Source organism: Gigantopelta aegis, chromosome 4 (genome assembly GCF_016097555.1).
Source record: "Gigantopelta aegis isolate Gae_Host chromosome 4, Gae_host_genome, whole genome shotgun sequence".
Classification (NCBI taxonomy): domain Eukaryota; kingdom Metazoa; phylum Mollusca; class Gastropoda; order Neomphalida; family Peltospiridae; genus Gigantopelta; species Gigantopelta aegis.
The window spans coordinates 70,582,353-70,603,407 of record NC_054702.1 but is presented as its reverse complement, the minus strand read 5'-3'; the positions used below and the strand labels follow the sequence as shown (position 1 = coordinate 70,603,407).

The window sequence follows — 21,055 nt, the reverse complement described above, 5'->3', positions numbered from 1 at the left end:
GCATCAAGCGAACGCCTTACCACTGGGCTACGTCCCGCCCCTCAGTGATAGAGACCTCCCATGATGTACGATGTGTCCTGCTGATAGAGACCTCCCATGATGTACGATGTGTCCTGCTGAAGCCCCCGTCCAAAGTAGTGCCCTTCGACTGATACATCTAAGGATTTGACATACACTGTCTTGTCTACCATTTTTCGTTCAGCCAGTGCACCACGACTTGTGCGTAGATTCCGACCACTATCAACGCCTTCTTCCGAGACAGGAAACTTTCGATCAACGGCAAAATAGACAGAAACGGCCTTTATTGCACCACGTAGAGCACTGGCTGGAACGAGAAATAACCAAATGGGCCCCACCATCATAAACAATCCGTTGCTGCTTTTTCGGTTGGAGTAGCCTGTTTTATAGCAGCGGGTTTCTTCTAATATATCTCTGGACAAATATAATAAGCGTACGAGACAGGGGGCGGGGAGGAGGAGAGAAACCTTTTTTAACATGTATTTCCACTATTCTACCCTCAAAATTAGCTGTAATCCATGTAAAAATGTGTAGTGATTCTTTTGCAACCCTATATGGCGGTTTGGCAGTAATGCTAATATGAAATAATGTTGTTATCCACAGATTCGGACATTTTCGTTTAATTCGGGCAAAAGCCAGCCTGCACCTACAAAAAAAGGCTGCCCGTACGGCTATAACAAAGTGTAGACACCAAATCCCCGGAAAGACTAGTCCAATGCATGGCGGCAGCGGGTTTCCTCTCATCATGCCTGTGTGATCCGACGTCATATAACTGAATTTAAAATGTGTCGATTGCGTTGTTAAATAAAACATTCCTTCAGTCCTTCCTTTCTTCTAAAAAACCGTAGTTTAAAACTGCTGAGTTGTCGTTAAACAGCTATTCATTTCCTTTTTTGTTTGTATCATAAAAAATTCCTTGCCATTAGCCTACTTGAGATTTGAAGCAAGGGAACTAACTTAGTGTGATGTTTTCAGTAGACCCCAGGAGTTATCTTTCATTGACAACCGTCGACGACCAAATATTTTTTTTTTTTATTATTTTTTTTTTTTATTGTCCCCAGAAACATAAGCAAGGTCAAGGTTGGGGCCTTGAATCATTGCTGTACATGGTATTATTGTATATACATAAACGATACATAATTAAAGCTATACACTCGTATATAAAGCACTTATTAAACAATATGTGTATACATATGCATGTGCGTGTGTGTGTGTGTGAGAGAGAGAGAGAGAGAGAGAGAGAGAGGGGGAGAGGGGGGGGGGGGGGGGGGGGGGACAGACAGACAGACAGACACGGACGTGTGGAGTAACAGGGATGAAGCCGAAGATAGACAAAAGGAAACACAAACTTCGCGAGCCGTATGCACACATACATAGTATTCAATATTAAGATGAAACAGATAGGCTTAACATGATATTGTAAAACAGGATATTAGCAAAGCAAAAGACTTACATAACTGAAGAGGAAATATTCTGGAGACTAGGAAGAAGAGTACTAGAAATAGAAACAAAGAGTGAGAGAAAAAGAAAAGAAGAAGAAGAAGAAGAAGAAGAAGAAGAAGAAAAAAACTTTCTTGAAAGATAAATAAGATCAATGCGATCTTAAAAAAAAGAAATTATAGAAAGTCGAGATACGTTTTCCGATCTGGCGATATTTTACATAAAAGTATGTTTATTAGCTTATTCGTATATTTTGCTATTAATAAGTTTATACATTAATTTATACAATTTGTTTGAGGAACTGCTGCCAAGGTTCCCACTGATCATCAAAGTCTTTATACAGGCAATTTTTATAAAATACGACCAAATATTAGTCAGCTGCTGTGTCTAAAATACACTCTTTTTTTTCTGTAACCACAGAGCTTTAATTTGATTAATCCAGTCATAACATTAAAATTACATGTTGTTAACCTGTACCAACGTGTAACTTGAGCACACACTTTGCTCTAGGAGCGAGATTTAGATCAGTCGGTTGAGTGCTCGCTTGCGGTGCTTGCGTTACAGGATCGAACCACCTTGGTGAATCCATTCAACTGAATGGGTTTTTTCTCGTTCCAGCCAGTGCACCATAACTGGTCAAAGGTCGTGGTATGTGTTTTCCTGTCTGTTGAAAAATGCATATAAAAGATCCCTTGCTGCATAAGGCAAACATGTAGCGGGTTTCCTCTGACGACTATGTGTCATAATTATCCAATAGCCGATGATTACTTAATCAATATGCTCTCTAGTGGTGTTGCTAAACGAAACAAACTTGTTTTTACAAAGTGGCTGATATTGCACGGAATTCTTGCACGCAACTGTTATTTCCAAACACTCTTCATTATAAATGAAATGTAGCGGGTTTCCTCTCTAAGACTATATGTCAAAATTACCAAATGATTGACATTCAATTAATAAATTAATGTGTTCAAGTGGTGTCGTTAAACAAAACAAACTTCTTCATCATCATAAATGACTGGTGCTGAGTGGTCACATACTGTAGAGTGCAGACAGGACAGCGGATCAATGCACACGACACTTCTATTTTACAAATCAGATAGTTCCACAATCGACTGAGACCCATCCCGTACTTCCAGTTTATTGTGGGCCCAGGGCCACCTGTAACATCAAAGAAATTAACACAGGGTTGTTGTACAGCATTGCGCAGTTTATACAGAACGACACTATAATATGTACACTGGTGGCACCTAAGACTGCGCACCTAATCATTTGTGTTATATTTTAAAGTTAAAATCTTTCTTTAAAAATATTTGTTTCACCGCCACTTTTTCGGCCGAGCACTCTAATTTTTGGACTTTAACTTTTTTTGCCAGACATGGTACAGTGGATCAGCTATCTCATTTTTGGCCTTAGGTCTTTGACCTAGCTACTAAATTCTTATTCCAAATTCCTGGCCCGGACTTAGTCACTGGCGAGGTTAAGCCCGAGTCAGGTGTGCGAGAAACTTTCGTGGTATATGCACACGTTAAAAGAGTTGCTCACTGACTCAGCACCACTGTACAATAGAACAATAAACGTGTTAATACGAAAGTTAAAAATTAATTTTTTTTTTTTATTTAATTTAAGTAATTAGCGCTTTTTAGAGGCACCCCCTATATGTACCGGCCTGCATGACAGCATATAAATCTGCGCAGCAAACATTAAAAGAACCATTTCTGTCGCAACAAACAGGTAATGGATCCGACTTTTCGTAAGTTCTGGACAACAAAGACTTCCTTCCTATTATAGGTTGTTTTAGGTTCATTTAGATTATGCAAATAAGATAAATATAAATGGTGCTCCATGCTCCTTAGTTTGGATAACACAAAATTGCAATCTTTAAAAAAAAGCCAATGTCAAAATGTATTAGCATTATTCAACAAACGTTGTCTGTTATTAACTGTGTAAATGAGCACGAATAGTGTCCGTTAGCCATATAGGACAACCAGTGGTAATTATGAAACAGACTATAGCTAAAAATAGGCCATACTGTAAGCTTTATAGCCTGAGCAGCCATATTGGTTTTGTTGTGTCACTCAGAGGGAAATTCAAAGTAGCCTATGCTTGGATGTTTACGTTAACAGATAAAACTATAACATTTATTTCATTTATGAATTAATAAATTACGATAAGGTATCAGACCGGGTATGTATTGAAGCTTCTATGTAAATGTGTACGTTGATATACAAGATTGATCATTACAGAGGTGAAAAACACGTGTTCACAGATAATACAAAAACACGTTGATCGAGGCTGGCAAAGGTATACTTTTAATGCATTAACTGGGTTTTTAAAAATCAAATTGTTTTCTAGCAGTTTTATACATATATTCACTATCAAGATGTGTTGTTTTGACAACCATTTATGTACAAAATTACGTTGTTTGTTTGTTTACAAGCATACCCCAGCACTTGTTTCAACACATAATGTAACATAATTAGCATGTGCAGTCTGTTCTGCCGCGCAGACTAATGTGACATGAGAGTATTTATTTAAATGTGTATTTTTTAAATTAAATATGACACGAATATATATACTAAGATTTATACTTTTCATTTGCAGTCATTTGTCATTGACAGGATGTAATGTGCAAAATGAAAAGACAGATAGACAGTCAGACAAACTGTCAGATAGGTAGGCTCATAGATTGTGTGTGTGCGTGTGTGTGTGTGTGTGTGTGTGTGTGTATGTGTCTGTGTGTGTGTGTGTTTGTCTGAGAGAGATACAGACACACACGGAGAGATAGAGACCGGCAGAGCAGAGAGAGAGAGAGAGAGAGAGAGAGAGAGAGAGAGAGAGAGAGAGAGAGAGAGAGAGAGAGAGAGAGAGAGAGAGAGAGAGAGACACACACAGAGAACAGGAGGAGAGACAGAGAGGACATGAGGACAGACAGAGAGAGAGAGAGACAGAAACGAGAGAAGAGAGGAAGAGAGAGAGAGAGACAGAAACACAGAGAGAGAGAGACAGAGAGACAGACAGACACACGCACACACAGAGAGAGAGAGAGAGAGAGAGAGAGAGAGAGAGAGAGAGAGAGAGAGAGAGACAGAAACAGAGAGAGAGAGACAGACAGACAGACACACACACACACAGAGAGAGAGAGAGAGAGAGAGAGAGAGAGAGAGAGAGAGAGAGAGAGAGAGAGAGAGAGAGAGAGAGAGAGAGAGAGAGAGAGAGAGAGAGAGAGAGAGAGAGAGAGAGAGAGAGAGAGAGAGAGAGAGAATTACGGGGCCCAACACAGTTTCGTATCTCCTAAGTTCAAGAGCCATACCTCTGTCAAAAAATGGGTCACTCCACATAAAAGACAAACTTGATCTGTAACTGTGTGATAAATACAAAAAACCTTACGAAGAAAAGTCCTGAAAACTATATATGGGACAGACAGACGGACAAATAGAGATACGGATGGACGGAGACGAAACCTAGTCCCCTCTGGTTGGACCAGTAGGTGACTAATAAAAGGAGGAATCTAGTTAATAGCTGTAGCTCAGGGAACATTTTGTTTTTTTAAATCGTGATTAGCGATATTTCTAGACAAATAAAATTTGATTAGCAACTGCTGTTTAATTTTTAAAATTGTGTAGCGATCTCTGAAATTTGCGTAGTGAATTGCGACGCGATACTGAACAAAATGTTCCCTGTAGCTGTATATTTATACCTTGTCTCTTGAACATCTTCCAAACGCTCCGGTAGAGGGCGCCCTTTAGTTTCTGGTAGCAGCAAGGCGAGAAGTCCAGACGCGACAGCAAACCCACCAAACAGAATGATGGGTAGCGGTTGTGCTACACTCTTCAGATCTATGAATAATGGCGCCAAAATTCCCCCGATCCTGGCAGACATTGAAGAAATACCCATGCCTGTATTCCTATTTTTAAAAAGTACCAACAGTGATGTTTCAAATGCATTTTTAATCAAAGGTATAATGAAACCATGTCATCCTGCACCAACAAAACCAGTTTAGTGTAAAAACGGTAAAAACAAATGTACGAAAATAGAACATAACAGTATTGCAACTGCACAATGTTACTGATTAAAGTCATATTACTATGCAAGAGAAAATCCATGATGTATTTTCACAAAAAAGATAACAGTATGCAGACCTATTAGCGAATTAATGGAACAATGATACCATGTGTTAGTCAGGTTTTTGCGGGGTTTTTTTTTGTCATTCACACTAGTTTGATCGCACTGTTAACAGGATTCCTGTCTGTGAGCCCATTGGGCTTTTTCTCTATGTACTACCCTGTCTGTGGGATGGTGTATATAAAAGATCCCTTGCTGCTAATCGAAAAGAATATCCCATGAAGTGGCGACAGCGGGTTTCCTCTCTCAATATATGTGTGGTCCTTAACTATATGTCTGACGCCACACAACCGTAAATAAAATGTGTTGAGTGCGTCGTTAAATAAAACATGTCTTTCTTTCTGTTAACAGGAGCCACAATCAAGAGGGTGCAATGATAAAAACATTAACAAACCTGACAACTGTTGGGAAGAGTTCGGCTGCCATTAGATAGATGATGGCATATGAGCCAGTTATACAGAACTTGCCAACCATAGCTAACACAATTGATGTTATCTGCATTCCTGAAATAAAACAGTTTTACCTAAAACTAAAACTAAAAATAATACTAGTAATTAAAATTATATATTAAAAAAAAAAAACTCTAGCAACAACAATACGAACAGGAATCAATATCATACTTCACTGCAATGTAATGTTACCATTAGGGAAATACACTTTTTTTTATAAGATGTAACTTTTAAATTACAAACACAATTTTACTAATAATTTATTGAAGAAAAAAAAGGCACAAACCTCTATAATATTTTTTGGAACAGTAGATATTATATATATATATTAACTTAAATGCATTTCTAAGTTTTTCAAACGATTTATTTTCTTAATTTATACAAACCACTATTGCCCTCTGTCGGCAGATTTCCTGACACGATGCAAGCAACGCCACCTATGCACATGGCTGCCACCAGAGGGATTCGTCGCCCAACTGTATTCAAGAGGAAAATACAAACGAGATATGCAGGTATCTCTACCGCGCCTGCAATACAAAAATTTACGTAGGGATTTCCGCCTAGGTTTTCTGTATTTAACGACAAGCCGTAGTAGACTAGGGCATTCACCAACCTACAAATAGAGAGAGAGAGACAAGATATGTGCAATGTTTTTAAAATGTGACTGAAATTTGTATGTAAAGGTTTGCGACAAGGATTATTGTTACAATATTCACAACATACGGAATCTTTATAGATATGTTTACGGTTGGTACACATATTTTGACGAAATAAATAAACATACCAGTTAAACCAAATATTTAGAGAGAGTTTTAGTATTCTCCAATGTCTGATAAAATCCATAAAGGTGTACTTCCGGGTCAGTTGATCAGATTGGCTTTTCTTAAGGGATTCTATGATGTCTGGGCTCAACGTCACCTTGTTTGCCTTGGCAACATCCTCTATGATTTTCTCTGCCTCTTTATCTCTGTTCTGAGACAGTAGCCAGCGAACAGACTCTGGTAGAAACCTAAAAAAAATGATTTTGTATTCAGTTACATATAAACGGAACTGTCAGTATTACTGAAACCGTCATTGAAAATGAGTATAAAAAATATAAAGATCTGTATGTTGAAAACCAATAAACAGTAATAGTAATATTGCCCTTAAGCGGTTTGGGTGTGTGTGTGTGTTGGGTTTTTTTGTTTGTTTGGGTGTGTTTTGGGTGGGTTGTTTTTTTTGTGTGTGGGTTTTTTTTTTGGGGGGGGGGTTGGGGGCTTGGGTTTTTGGGGGGGGGGGGGGGTTTGTTGTTTTTTTGGGTGTGTGTGTGTGTATTTATTGTTGTTCTTTTTGTTTTCAATCGGTTGATGGCTTATTATTAAGCAAACAATTCAAAACTCACCACCAATATATGACAAACAATACACATGGTGCTGTAATGGCCGCCTCCAGATAGCGCCACTCTTGAAGAAAGTAGGCGATTGCAGCCAGAGACATATAACCAATACTGTAAAATATCTGAATGACGAATCCTGTTACAACTCTGTAGTTGGGTCCCACCAGTTCAGTTGCTGCAAAAAATAAATAAACTTTGCTTTGTTTAACGACACCACTAGAGCACATTGATTTATAAATCATCGGCTATTGGATGTCAAACACTTGGTAATTTTGACATATATTCTTAGAGAGGAAACCCGCTAGTAGCAAGGTATCTTTTATATGCACCATCCCACAGACAGAATAGCTCATACCACGGCCTCTGATATACCAGTCGTGGAGCACTGGCTGGAACGAGAAATAGTCCAATTGGCCCACCGACAGGGATCGATACTAGACCGACCACATATCAGGTGATCGTTTTACCACTGGGCTACGTCCCGCCATTTTGCTGCAAAAACGAAACCTCAAACATCGTTACGATTTGGCCATTTGATCCGCATAAGTGGTGACATAATATGTTATTAATTTCACAAATTAGTAAATAACATTGCAGGCATGGTATTATTGGATGGTATTTATTATATAACAATTAGTGAAATATCTTAAAATATCAGTGAAATAAAAGTGTTATCAGTCATTCGGTGACGATAATACATTTTAGAGTGAAAATTTCACTGTTTCACTCTAAAATGTGTTATCGTCACTGTAGAAAGTGTTACCTTCACTGTAAGAAAGCCGGAACTATTTTGCTGCTGGCATTTAAAAAATAAAGGTAAATTGCCAAATATGATTTATATCTTATCTCGTGAAGTTTGCAATCATATTACACTCGTCGCGCAAGCGCGACTCATGAGGTATAATTGCAAACTTCACTCGATGAGATATAAATCATATTTGATAAAAAAAGAAAAGAAATATCCTCTATTTATCAAGTTAATATTTAAAGTTTTATTTAAATATTTCATGTGTACACACTTTCAGTCTATTAAAGTTCGGTTATTTATCGCAGCAAGTTTGAGTTATACTTTCTTTTATTATGGTTAAGTGTACGAAGTGACGCTATTTTATTGCACTGCGTACAGTTGTTATCGTCGCCATCGGGAAACTGAATGAATATCAAATCACAGCATTTCATTCTATGACTTTTTTCTCTCTATCTTATCCTGTTAAATGTTATTGAACTATGTGCAGATGCGGGCACAGTTTCAAGTTGCCATGAAAACCCGTTGACTGTACATATGAACCCGTACGAAGTTGAAATATCTTAGCCGACTAGATAGGTCTATCGCTGTTTCTGGAGAAAGATTACCTTGAGATGATCTATCTTAAAGTCCGAACCAAATTGTTAACAACTACAATAAATTACTCTCCTACCTTTAATTACCTTTACATTTCCCTCATATTTTGTCCAGACACAAGTTACGAAAAACAAAAATATTACAGTGACACAGATTCTACATATGAGACTGTAACGATGTCACCAATATCGACTTTGTTGAGATCGCATAGGACAAAATACATGCAGTTTTCTGCCGTCTGCCATTTTACTTTTTATGGAATACTCTTCAATAGGGGTGAAAGCCTCCAAGGTATGTGAAATAATTAATATGAAATCAATGTACTCTAGTGGTGTCTTTAAACAAACCAAACTTTAAAAAAGATTTAATATGACGTCATCACGTTTGCTTTTATATAATAACATGTTATGACGTTGTTAGGTAAAGTCGTATCCTTCCACCCCTCTTGGAAAGTATTCCATAAAAAGGCAAAATGGCAGCCAGCACAAAATTACATGTTTTTTGCCCTATGCGATCTCAGCGAAGTCGATATAGGTGACATAGTTATCATCTAGTATGTGGAATCTGTGTCATTGTAATGGTTGTTTCAAGATTTCTGTCTTTACAAAATGTGGGTGAAATCTAACGACAAATAAAAGTAGGGCAGCAATTTATCCTAGTTGTTAACAATTTGGTTCGGACTTTAGTGTTCTTTTGAATACTAAAGGAGCACTTGTTTAATGTTGTATCCCTTCTAGAGGGAAGCAACAGTCGCTTCCGATGTGGTAAATCGTTTGTGTGTAAATATTTAAGAAAACAGCTGTACGATATACACCGCTGTCGAATACATTTAAATATCAGGCCCGTAGCATGGTGGACATTATTGGGGTGGGTGGGGGACAATTGAACGAACGCCGAAGGCTCGAGTTATTTATTTGGGGGGGGGGGGGGGGGGTCCGGGGGCACGATTCAAAGGTTATTTGCCCGTTACTGTAACTCTTGCCGTTAATCTCGATCCGTTAGTCTCGCTACAACTTTCACATTCAGTCGAGATATAAAGGTTATTAAAAAAAAACCCCAGACAAAATTATGGGAGGGGGGAGCCCCCCCCCCCCCCCCCCCCCCCTCTCCCGCTACCTGCTACGGCCTTGAATATATGCACACGAATAAGACGAATCACAATACTGTGTAAGTGTATTTTGGACATTGACAATCAGAATTAGTTATGTCCACAATTTTGATTCTTCCGGGTTTGAAATGTACGTTTGTTGTTGATGTGATCTTTTTATTATGTTATTTTATCTCTTTATTTATTGATTGTGGATGAGAGTGATGAAAATTGTTTCAATTTCTGATTCTTTTTTTAAAAATAATTTTTCAACTTTTTCTGAAAACCTTGATTCTGGACATATATCTAATTCTAGTTGCCGGCCGTCGATTTATCACTGTTAGAAGTATTATTGCATTCACAATCTAACCTATATACACGAAACAGAGGGTATTTTAACAGTAGTGTCTTACTAACATAAAGTAAAGGCTATGAGGAATGCCCCTGTTTGTGCCGCTCCTTGTAGAAAGTAGAGGGGAAGAAACATAAAAATGTTCTGCGACGCTGCCGTCACACCCCCGGAGACCACCAGCAAGACAATTGCAACGAAGAACATAGGACGACGACCGAAACTGCAATACAATCAGGAGTTAAACAATAGAAATCTCATAGAAAATAATAGGTGTGTGTCTTCATACAACTGACACACATCGGGATATGATTTTTCATTTGATACAAAATTCAAAGTGTTGTTACTATTCATGCTATAGAATTATAAAATGTATTAATGTTATACAGAGATACTGTACACCATACTAAAATTAAGAAAGGAGTTTACGAATTGTTAATTTTTAAAGCACAATTTTGGAAAATGACAACAAGTGGAGTCCAATAATATTGTAATCTGCCTTTCAGCTGGGTGTGAAGTGATGCATTATCAGGGCCGTAGCTAGGATTTTTGTTGAGGGGGGGGGGGGGGGAGCAACTGAGTAGTTAATAGTCTTAAACAGTTAAGATAATTTTCTTTAGGTTTCGGATTTTTTCTGGGGGGGGACTGCCCCCCCCCCCCCCCCAGCTACGGCCCTGATTATTCTGAGTGTTGGAAGGGGGAGTGCCCTTGGTCCCCCTTCTATAAACTTTTATGTAAAAGTATCTGTATTCCGTATATATATTTATGTATATGTAACCATTCGACATATGACCTGTCAGATAGGTGACCAAACACCGCTGCTCCAAGCAGTCGACCCGCAAAGTAAACAGACTTGGACGTCTTCACCCAGAATTTCCTGTCACAAACGAGTTCAAACTGAAAACATAAAGTTAGAACACAAATCGCACATGTACGTCCATTTGGTACAGTTAAAATACTACAATGTTTAACTAATGCCTAAAACCGTCCAAAGCGTCAGACTGACGGGCGGGACTTAGCTCAATCGGTTGTGTGCTCGCTTAAGGTGCTTGCGTTGCATCATCGGACCACCTCGATGGATCCATTCAACTGATTGGTTTTTTCTCGTTCCAACCAGTGCACCACAGCTGGTCAAAGGTCGTGGTATGTGTTTTCCTGTCTGTGGGAAAGTACATATAAAAGATCCCTTTCTGCATTAAAAACAATGTTTCCTCTTATGACTTCGAGTTAGAAATACAAAATTTTTAACATCCAATAGCCGATGATTAATTAATCAATGTGCTCTAGTGGTGTCGTTAATCAAAACACTTTATACTTTGTAAGACAGCTAACCTTGAATGGAAATTAATGGCCTTAATAGCAGTAAGATCGGAATAGCTACAAAGTAATAATACAGTTAAATATTGTGTTCTAATTGATTCGATTTTGTTCCTAGTATCTTCATGAACATTATAGGCTAAGAATGCTTGAATTTAACAGTATGTGAAATAAAAAATAAAAAACCAACATACACACACTTTTAAAAAACATACTGGGCTCCAAGGGCCCCGAGTCAGAATTAACATTTGGCTTAACATTAATATTAAAGAGACATTCCCGAGTTTGTTGCAATGTAAGATGTTTCCGAGTAATAAAATATTTCCACGATTTAACTTACATATTAAATATATTTTCTTGTTTGGAATATCAGTTTCTGTATATTCAATGTGTTTCTGGTCGTCTTAATATTTGTAAAAAGCCCAAACTGGATTTTGTCTTCAAATAATTTCGTACGTACAAAAAAAAAATATATATTTAAGGAATAAAATTAAATTTAACCTAGTACAAATATTAGAAGGATCAGAAACATGTTTAATATACAGCCACTAATATTTTATGCAGAAAAATATATTTGATATGTAATTACAGTCGTCAAAAAGTCTCTGTTAGTCGATAATATCTTAAACATTGCAGCAAACTCAGGAATGTCCCTTTAAATTATAGGTTTAACAAGAGGATTACATAAAACAAAGTCTAGCTTTATAACCAGGGTACAAAATGGAACAATGGACCCGGCGTGCTGTAAAATGTTGCCGCCTAATATCTACGTATATCTAGGATCACAACCTTGCCAACAAGCTACTGAAATTATTTTATTCGCTGTTAAATATGATGCCCCTCTGTGAAATTTGCGCAATGTTTTCCATTTGACCAGTAGTCCGTCTCTAATTTGTTTTCTTTTTGGAAAGTGTTGACTTTATGTTTGAACTTGATTCTATATGGATTTTTCCGGAATCCGATGGTGCAAACCGATTTTTGATAAATTGTGTCCAACATGACCCTTCGGACCCCCAATTGTTTGCTGGGGGTCAACATGAAAACGTACCGATATATGTAAATCTTGATCGATTTGGATACTTTTAGCATCGATTTAGATTAATTCAAGGATTGCCAATTCAATCAAATAATTTTCAAAATCCAAGATGGCCGCCATTATGCTCAACATTCAAAATAACCTCGAAAAAGGTCACATTTTCTAATGTTTTCACCAAATCCATTTCAAATCTCGTTAATATCATTATCTTATATATTTATTGCCACAGTATTGTTGCAGTTATCTGAAAACACATAAAACAATGACTGAAAATGGCTACCACATGAACATTGTTGTCTTTTGTCGGTAATTTTCAGTTTGATTTTACTTAAGAAGAAAAGTAAAAGTATTTTGGAAATAACAAAAAACCACACTATTTTTGTGTCAATTTAGAAAACAGCCGTCCCAGAAATATATAACTTGTAGTATATACCATAGTAAGAAAATGGCGTTCCCTGCGGTAAGGACTATAGACTTAACAGTATGGATCATATAAATGTTATCTTAATCTCAACGACAAAACTGATATCATGCTTCAAAAAGTATCTCAGTCGAAAGGGCATTTTGGCACTTGTGAATCACTCTCGGATGGGTGATGTATCCAGAATACCTAAAATAATGTGATAATATGGAACAATGTTGTAAACATAAATGTCATCTACATCCATCACTGGACTGAACATTGTCTTCCGATTTCGAGCTATCATCATCGGTATTAAACTGGAATCATTATCATCATAGCTGATCTAGTATGTGATGGTCAGCAGTGTTGGCCAACTGTGTATTCTAGGCAGGTGTTTCATAAGTGTGAATCGCATCTTTTCCCTTTTGTCAGGGATTAGCATGATGCCCCGACTTTCCCCAGGTGTTTCATAAGTGTGAATCGCATCTTTTCCCTTTTGTCAGGGATTAGCATGATGCCCCGACTTTCCCCAGGTGTTTCATAAGTGTGAATCGCATCTTTTTCTCTTTGTCAGGGATTAGCATGATGCCCCGACTTTCCCCAGGTGTTTCATAAGTGTGAATCGCATCTTTTCCCTTTTGTCAGGGATTAGCATGATGCCCCGACTTTCCCCAGGTGTTTCATAGTGTGTGAAATCTTTGTCAGGGATTAGAATGATGCCCCGACTTTCCCCAGGTGTTTCATAAGTGTGAATCGCATCTTTTTCCCTTTGTCAGGGATTAGCATGATGCCCCGACTTTCTCTAGGTGTTTCATAAGTGTGAATCGCATCTTTTTCCTTTTGTCATGGATTAGCATGATGCGCCGACTTTCCCCGGGTGTTTCCTTTTTCCCTTTGTCAGGGATTAGCATGATGCCCCGACTTTCCCCAGGTGTTTCCTTTTTCCCTTTGTCAGGGATTAGCATGATGCCCCGACTTTCCGCAGGTGTTTCCTTTTTCCTTTTGGGCCCATTGTCAGTAAGAATGTTGCGTCATGACGTTTCTGCATCATGAAAATCTGAAAATTGGAAAGCACAAATAATGGATGGGTGTAGTCACCCCCCCCCCCCCCCCCCCCCCCCCCAGTTGCCACTGGAAAAGCTAGTAGGCATTCACGAGGTGTTCCGCCAATGCCTTAACATTGTGGTAAATTATCCCTCTTTTCAATGTTGATGGTCCTTGCACTTAATACCAATAAGAAACATGAGTACCAATATATCCGTATAATCAGCTATGAGATATGCGCCTGCATGCCTCGACGAAGCATAGATAATATGAAGTGCAAGCCTTGGGTCAGCCTATTTGTGAATTTAACTAATGTCAGAGACGTCTGTATCTGGACTGCACGTATTTGCAAATATATGTCTACACTGGCATAGGCGTACGGGCTCGAATTTTTGTAGGTGGGAAGGCGGTTTTTATTTCCGAATTAAACGAACAACATTTATTCATATTAGCAATGCTACTAAGCCGCTATATAGGGTTGCAAACGAATCACTACGCATTTGTTTATGTATTACAACTAATTTTGAAGGTAAAATGATGGAAATACATGGTAAAAAGGTCTTAGGTTAGCACATTTTTCCGAATATCTCTATTATTGTAGCCTGAATTTGAGGTTTTGCTCCAACACTAGGGGACAGTTGCCTCTCTACCTCCGTGCCCCGCTGTCTCGTACGCTTATGTATGCTGGGTATTTTTTGTGATAATATAGATGTACTGTCGACATGTACAAGACCAGACAGCAAGTAGTTCGGTCTTGTTTTCGGTTGTTTGTCAGTATCATTTGTAAATAAAACTCATCCCATTCCCACAGCTTTAGTGAGATTTGATTGAGATAAAAGATTATCTGTTTTCTACTTTTGTCTGGCCATTCTTTGGACAAGTTCAGCTGTACACTTTCTGAGCGATAACCATCACAACCGAGATGAAAAAGAAATGTTTTATTTAACGACGCTCTCAACACATTTTATTTATGGTTATATGGCGTCAGACATATGGTTAAGGACCACACAGATTTTGAGAGGAAACCCGCTGTCGCCACTACATGGGCTACTCTTTCCGATTAGCAGCAAGGGATCTTTTATTTGCGTTTCCCACAGGCAGGATAGCACAAACCATGGCCTTTGTTGAACCAGTTATGGATCACTGGTCGGTGCAAGAGGTTTACACCTGCCCATTGAGCCTTGCGGAGCACTCACTCAGGGTTTGGAGTAGGTATCTGGATTAAAAATACCATGCCTCGACTGGGATCCGAACCCAGTACCTACCAGCCTGTAGTCCGATGGCCTAATCACGACGCCACCGAGGCCGGTCAACCGAGATGAAGTGTAGTATTTAGCAGTGACTTAAATGGGCATGCTTTAGTTTTTAAACACCGAGGCATGTTTTTGACTATTACAGCCGTTTTTGATGACTGAAATCATACTTTACTTACATTTTATTGTTTAGATTATCCATTTCCGTACATTCGAAGTGTTTTTGGTCATCCTGGTGTTTTTAATATCACAAAATGCATTTCTCATATTTTTAAAAACGCACGTGCGTCTGAGAAGTAACAATAATGAAGTCGAGTTTTAGTCTATTTTAGAGTGTATTTAACCGTTTCAAAGTCACAGACTCACGTTTCACTCAATTGTAACTTTATCCAAATTATTTGAGGTTTGTAGATTAACTAAACTTAGTGTCCATTTTTACGGGCTGAAACTAGGGTTTGTCCCTTTAAGGTACTTCACAATCATGAGTACCTAGGATTTGAAAGTTGGAGTGGCAAGATCATTGATGGGAATTATTTATACAACTCGCATATCATCTACTGTCTTTTCCTGGATGGAACCGATGTTGGTGGTTGTGAGAAAAGAAGCTGGATATTGTTTCTTAACAAAGACTTTGATGATGTTCTGCTGACACCTCACTTATTATAAGTAGCACGTGGCTTTTTGTGATCACCCACGTCATATTAAATACCGGTAGGTCACATCCAGTGTTTTTCTCATCAAAATCAGCACTAATTGCAATAAACAATTATCCCTTTGTCTTTGTGTTTTTTCCCTGTACATTTGTAAAATGTGATTTGTTATTTCGTAACATGATCACTGTATTTGTGGCATCTGTTTCTGATGCAGTTACAGATGGTTGTTAGGGCTCAGAAGTGATATCCTTCGTGATTCGCATCTTTCTGCATTCGATTTACAGTAGCCTTTGTGCATTTCTCGAAATATTGAGTGCTTTGTGTACACCCGTCGCTCAGTAGCACAAGATGGGTCAACTCTCTTCTTGAAGAATCTGTTGATGGGTACTTCCATGATCTGATCCAGTGGTATTCATTTTTAGTGTGTTTTTCACCATGCAGGGATCCATTAAAACCTTTCGTTCAAGAGACGCTAATAAACAGCAGGGATCTGAGATTGTAAATATGTTTCATGTTTTCATAGATATAAGACATGTTTTTTGTCAAACGTTTGGAAGAGGAACTAGGAAACTGTTTCATATACGTTGGAAATGGACCATATTTAAGAAAACCACATATCATCTATCCATCTGGTTATTCCTCCAGGGTGTGGCGGTGCAAATTTTAGTGTTTTATTGTTTACTACTTTATCAAGTGTATCTGATGCCAGATTTTAAACGGAAATTTCTGTAGAAAAATCTTACTTCCCATATTGCTGAATTATCCTAGTTTGCTGACAAGGTGACAGAGCAGGTTTGTATATTATCAGGATAAGGGTTTTCGCATGTAATCTATGCAATCTATCTAAAATTGACCTTAGGAGTGTTTTAAACAATTGCTTGTTGTACCTTAAACCCTGTTTTACATTTTCCCCATATCAAATTTGCAAAGAAAAAAGAAAAACGTAACGGTAACAACATTAATATTTTTTTCATAATTTATTAATGGAATAGTCGATCAGTCTCTCTCCCTCCCAAAAAAAGAAAAGAAAAGAAAGACAAAAAAATCCCAAAAAAATAATTCATTGTTCAGACCTTGTTTTTTAAGGTGAGCGGGTGCGATCGCGCTCGTACAGCACACGTAATTTCAATCTAGCGAGTGTGAAAAATAACGCACGTTACACTTAACAAACAGCGCATGTAAAATAATTTTGTATATTGATTGCCACTATTTACCTTATGTAGCTGATAGAAAGATCCGTTTAATAATACCCCCAATTTTTTTTCGAGAACGATAGTGTCCATGCAATATTTTAATATATGACTGGTACTTATCGAAACATCGAACGATCAGAAAGAATATGTACTCTGTGTAACGCTAATGTTATAGAAGATGAATATCACTTTATAATAGAGTGTCCACAATACAAAGATTTGCGATGTAAATATAAAAAAAAAAAGTATTATTATAAGCGGCCAAGTGTGTATCGTTTTATACAATTAACCACCGGTAACAATAAGGAATTGAATAACCTAGGGAAATATTTAGTGCAAGCGAATACAATTAGAGATTGGTTAATGCAGGATGATAGTTAATGTAATAAATGTAACTTATATCACTTTATTTGTCCGTGATTATACATAAACCACACCCACCATTGTTTTGCACGTGTGTATTTAGTATAACTATGTTGTATTATTTATGTTATGTATTCAGCTGATGAGTTGTGAAACTCAAAGCAAATAAAGAACTTGAACATTATCTTTGCTATACAAATCGGAAAACACTGGTTTAATAGACATCTTCCGATCAAAACCTTTTTGCCTATTTAATGTATTATTAATTAGAAAAAGTCCACGTTTGTAAGGTAATACATTACAACGTCTGATAACAATTCATTTATACTGTTCATATAGTTATGACAAAAAGGGATTGAATTAAATAGTGGCTTCTGTAGCCTACACAAATGAACTCGTTACGGAAATCAGCGAAGTCGGTAAAATTGTCTCGATTAGTTCACAACTGTTAGCCTACAAAGCTTAGGTGAGGTCTCGAAAATGGCAATCGTGTAATTTTATACTTTGTTTAAACATAATTAAATGAAATTTAGACGGAATAATAAAAAGAAGGAAAATAATTGATAATAGGTATGTAGGAATAGTTTGTACGTCTATTATTACGTCTAAAAATCAAATAAAACTTCATTTAAATATTTGTATTTCAGCCAGAGGTTAATGAATGTGCATATGCTATTTATATAGGTATATATGTACACACTATTGTAACAGTAATCAATGGTCATTGCCGACTATTTAATTTTTGTTTCGTTTGCTAGAACGTCACAGACTATGTGACTGGAACATGATTTGATGCACAGTACTCTGTGGCATATTGACCAATCAGAGCTATCGGGGTCAGATTATTTTTACTCTTGGAATTCTGCGCGCACACCCATACGCACACGCTGGTCTACTTGACAACGTATTACGCATTGGTGATGGTGTCTTTTTTTATTATCTTTATTATGGCATCCCACGTTTGGAATAAAATTCTTTGTTATGACAGATTTTGTCAGAGTTTGTATATTTTTTATCAACAACACTGAGGCCGTTCTAGATCAATAACGTAACGCAGACTTGACAGATGTCAGAGCCGTTCGTAACTTGTAGCAGTAGATCAAATGACGTGTTACAAAATGTGGAGAGAGGGAGACTTGTTGCATAATTGTTAAATTAAAAATGTCACGTGAATGTCAATGCCCTAACCAAAACTATCAATTGAAGTAATTGTAGGCCTGTGTTTCACAAGTTATTTTATTTTTTAAATGTTTTAATAATGTGAGTCGGTAGTGCACACCTGAGATGCTTAGGTCGTAGTTCATGAACCACCTCCTCGGAACCAGTGGGGTTTTCCCATCTCAACTATCCTAATCATGTTCGTTGTACATAATAATGAAATTCAAGACACGTTGTTTCCTATATATGTTTAGCTATACGTATATTATATATATATATATATATATATATATATACACACATAGGATTGATTGTTAATTACTTGTGAACTTGTTTTACAAAGTCTGTAAATTAGATGCCATATCTGATACCATTTCTCTATTTGTGACGGTCATTTCAGGTCATTTTTTTTATTTGAATATCAATCTGCTGCAAAGCTGTGGCAATAAATACTGTATATAAGATAAAAACATTAAAGGAATTTGAAATATATTTGGTGAACCCATTAGAACATTTCACCATTTTGGCGGCCATTTTGAATGTTGAGCATAATGGTGGCCATCTTGGATTTTGAAAATTATTTCACTGAATTGGCCATCCTTGAAATGATATAAATCGATGCAAAAAGTATCCAAATCGATCAACATTTACATGTATAAGTAAGTTTTCATGTTGACCCTCCCTCCACCCCACCCCCCAGCAAACAGTTATGGGAGGGGGTCCGAGGGGTCATGCTGGACACACTTTACCAAACTTCGGCTAGCGCCATCGTATTCCTTGGGAAAAATCCATTTGGAATCACGTTCAAACAAAGTAAACACTTTTCTAAAAGAGACCAAATCAGAGACTGACTACTGAGCAAGTGAAAAACACTGCGTGAATATCGCAGAAGGAGCGGAGCGGATAATTTTGACATGCTCATATGCCACGAAGGTTTTGAGCATGTCTGTCCTGGGTCCCGTCTCTGGATAGCCAGGGGCCCGACCCGGGACAGACTCGCAGAAGGGCATCATATTTAACAGCGAATAACAAATTTGCAGTAACTTGTTGGCAAGTTTGTCCACCTAGGTTGTGATCCTAGATATATTTAGAAATGATTTTAGGTGGCAAACCTTTTACAGCATGCCCGGTCCATTTTTCGAGAAAGAAAAAAAGTGTTTTGCCCCTTGGGTATTAGCCAGTATATATACTTCCCGACATGTTGTTGTTGTTGTTGTTTTGTTGTTTTTATGGGGGGGGGGGGGGGTGTTACAGTTAATTACAAACCTCTGAAACAATCGTCGATTTATACTTTTCAGTAGAGAAAGTAGAACCCAATGGACACTTGACAATACTTCTGTTGACACCAAGAATAACCATAGACGTAATGTTGTTCCCTGCGGCATTCCATATTTCCAACGTCTGTGAAATGTTGTACATGCGGCATTCTTCACCTGGCGGGATAAAAAAAATCGTTGCCAAGTCTTGTACCGTTAAGGACCGCGGTGTGAAATTCGATACATCTGGAAACCGACAATGATTCTCCGGTTTGGCACCAACAAACACCATATTCAGACTGTGCCATGCAGCAACGACAGAGAAAAGGCACAGAAGAAAGTATCGAACACGCTGATATTTACCAAACTGGCCAACGTAGTCGAGAAATTCGTCAAAACCCATCCTCGTCTGAAAAACACAAAGTCGTTATCCGTATCAGTACTCAAGGTTTCTGCCAGAAGGTGAAACGGGTATAGCGCCAAACTCTTCTTTTTTTCAGATTTTATTATTTTAAGTTGACCTTTTGACAAAAGTAATGACACTTATCATTACTGTATGATTTTCTTAACCCTGACCCTAAACATAACCCATTCATTTTCTTGGTGAGCCCCCCCCCCCCCCCCCCCCCCCCCCCCACACACACACACACACTCCCTGTCGACTCTTGATTGCATTGAGCACACACATTGTAAATATTCAATTCCATAGCGTCATACCCAAACAATGTCTTTCTGGCAGAAACCCTGTTACTGTATTTCACAACGGAGTAAGTGCAGCTGACGGGTAATGTCCGACAGAAGAGAGCAACCTACACACTAAAACATCTCGAACTCTTACTGTAACGGTTTTAGTAGCGTGTCCAGCTAAACTCTGAGAAACACAGCAGCTACTGCTGTCACGTGAGGTGAATGGAATGGTTATCCACCTCAGTCGGTAGAATCATCACACAAAATATGATATACAGAGGTTATTATACGAGCTTGTGTGTCGTACTGGTTTTACGAGTGTCAGTGTATTCTGGTAATATATGAATCCTGACACGAGTTTCGTCGAGGTAGGTACAGATTTCGCAGTCCAGTACCGGCTCCCACCCAGAGCGAGTTTTAACGACTCAATGGACAGGTGTAAGACCACTACACCCTCTTCTCTCTCATTAACCACTAACCACTAACAACTGACAGCGCGCTTGAACCTTA

The 21,055-nt window shown here is 38.0% G+C and overlaps 1 protein-coding gene across 1 annotated transcript; it reads right to left on the bottom strand.

Annotated features, from left to right (window-relative positions):
- Positions 1-2,246: 2,246 nt before the first annotated feature.
- Positions 2,247-20,261, bottom strand: LOC121369974 (organic cation transporter protein-like). Its single transcript, XM_041495057.1, has 9 exons — positions 19,869-20,261; positions 10,976-11,079; positions 10,251-10,405; positions 7,411-7,579; positions 6,814-7,038; positions 6,419-6,642; positions 5,975-6,083; positions 5,156-5,362; positions 2,247-2,616 (listed from the first exon to the last, which is right to left on the bottom strand). The coding sequence occupies exons 1-9, from the start codon at positions 20,259-20,261 to the stop codon at positions 2,544-2,546; spliced, it is 1,659 nt and encodes a 552-aa protein (XP_041350991.1). The 3' UTR covers positions 2,247-2,543.
- Positions 20,262-21,055: the final 794 nt, after the last annotated feature.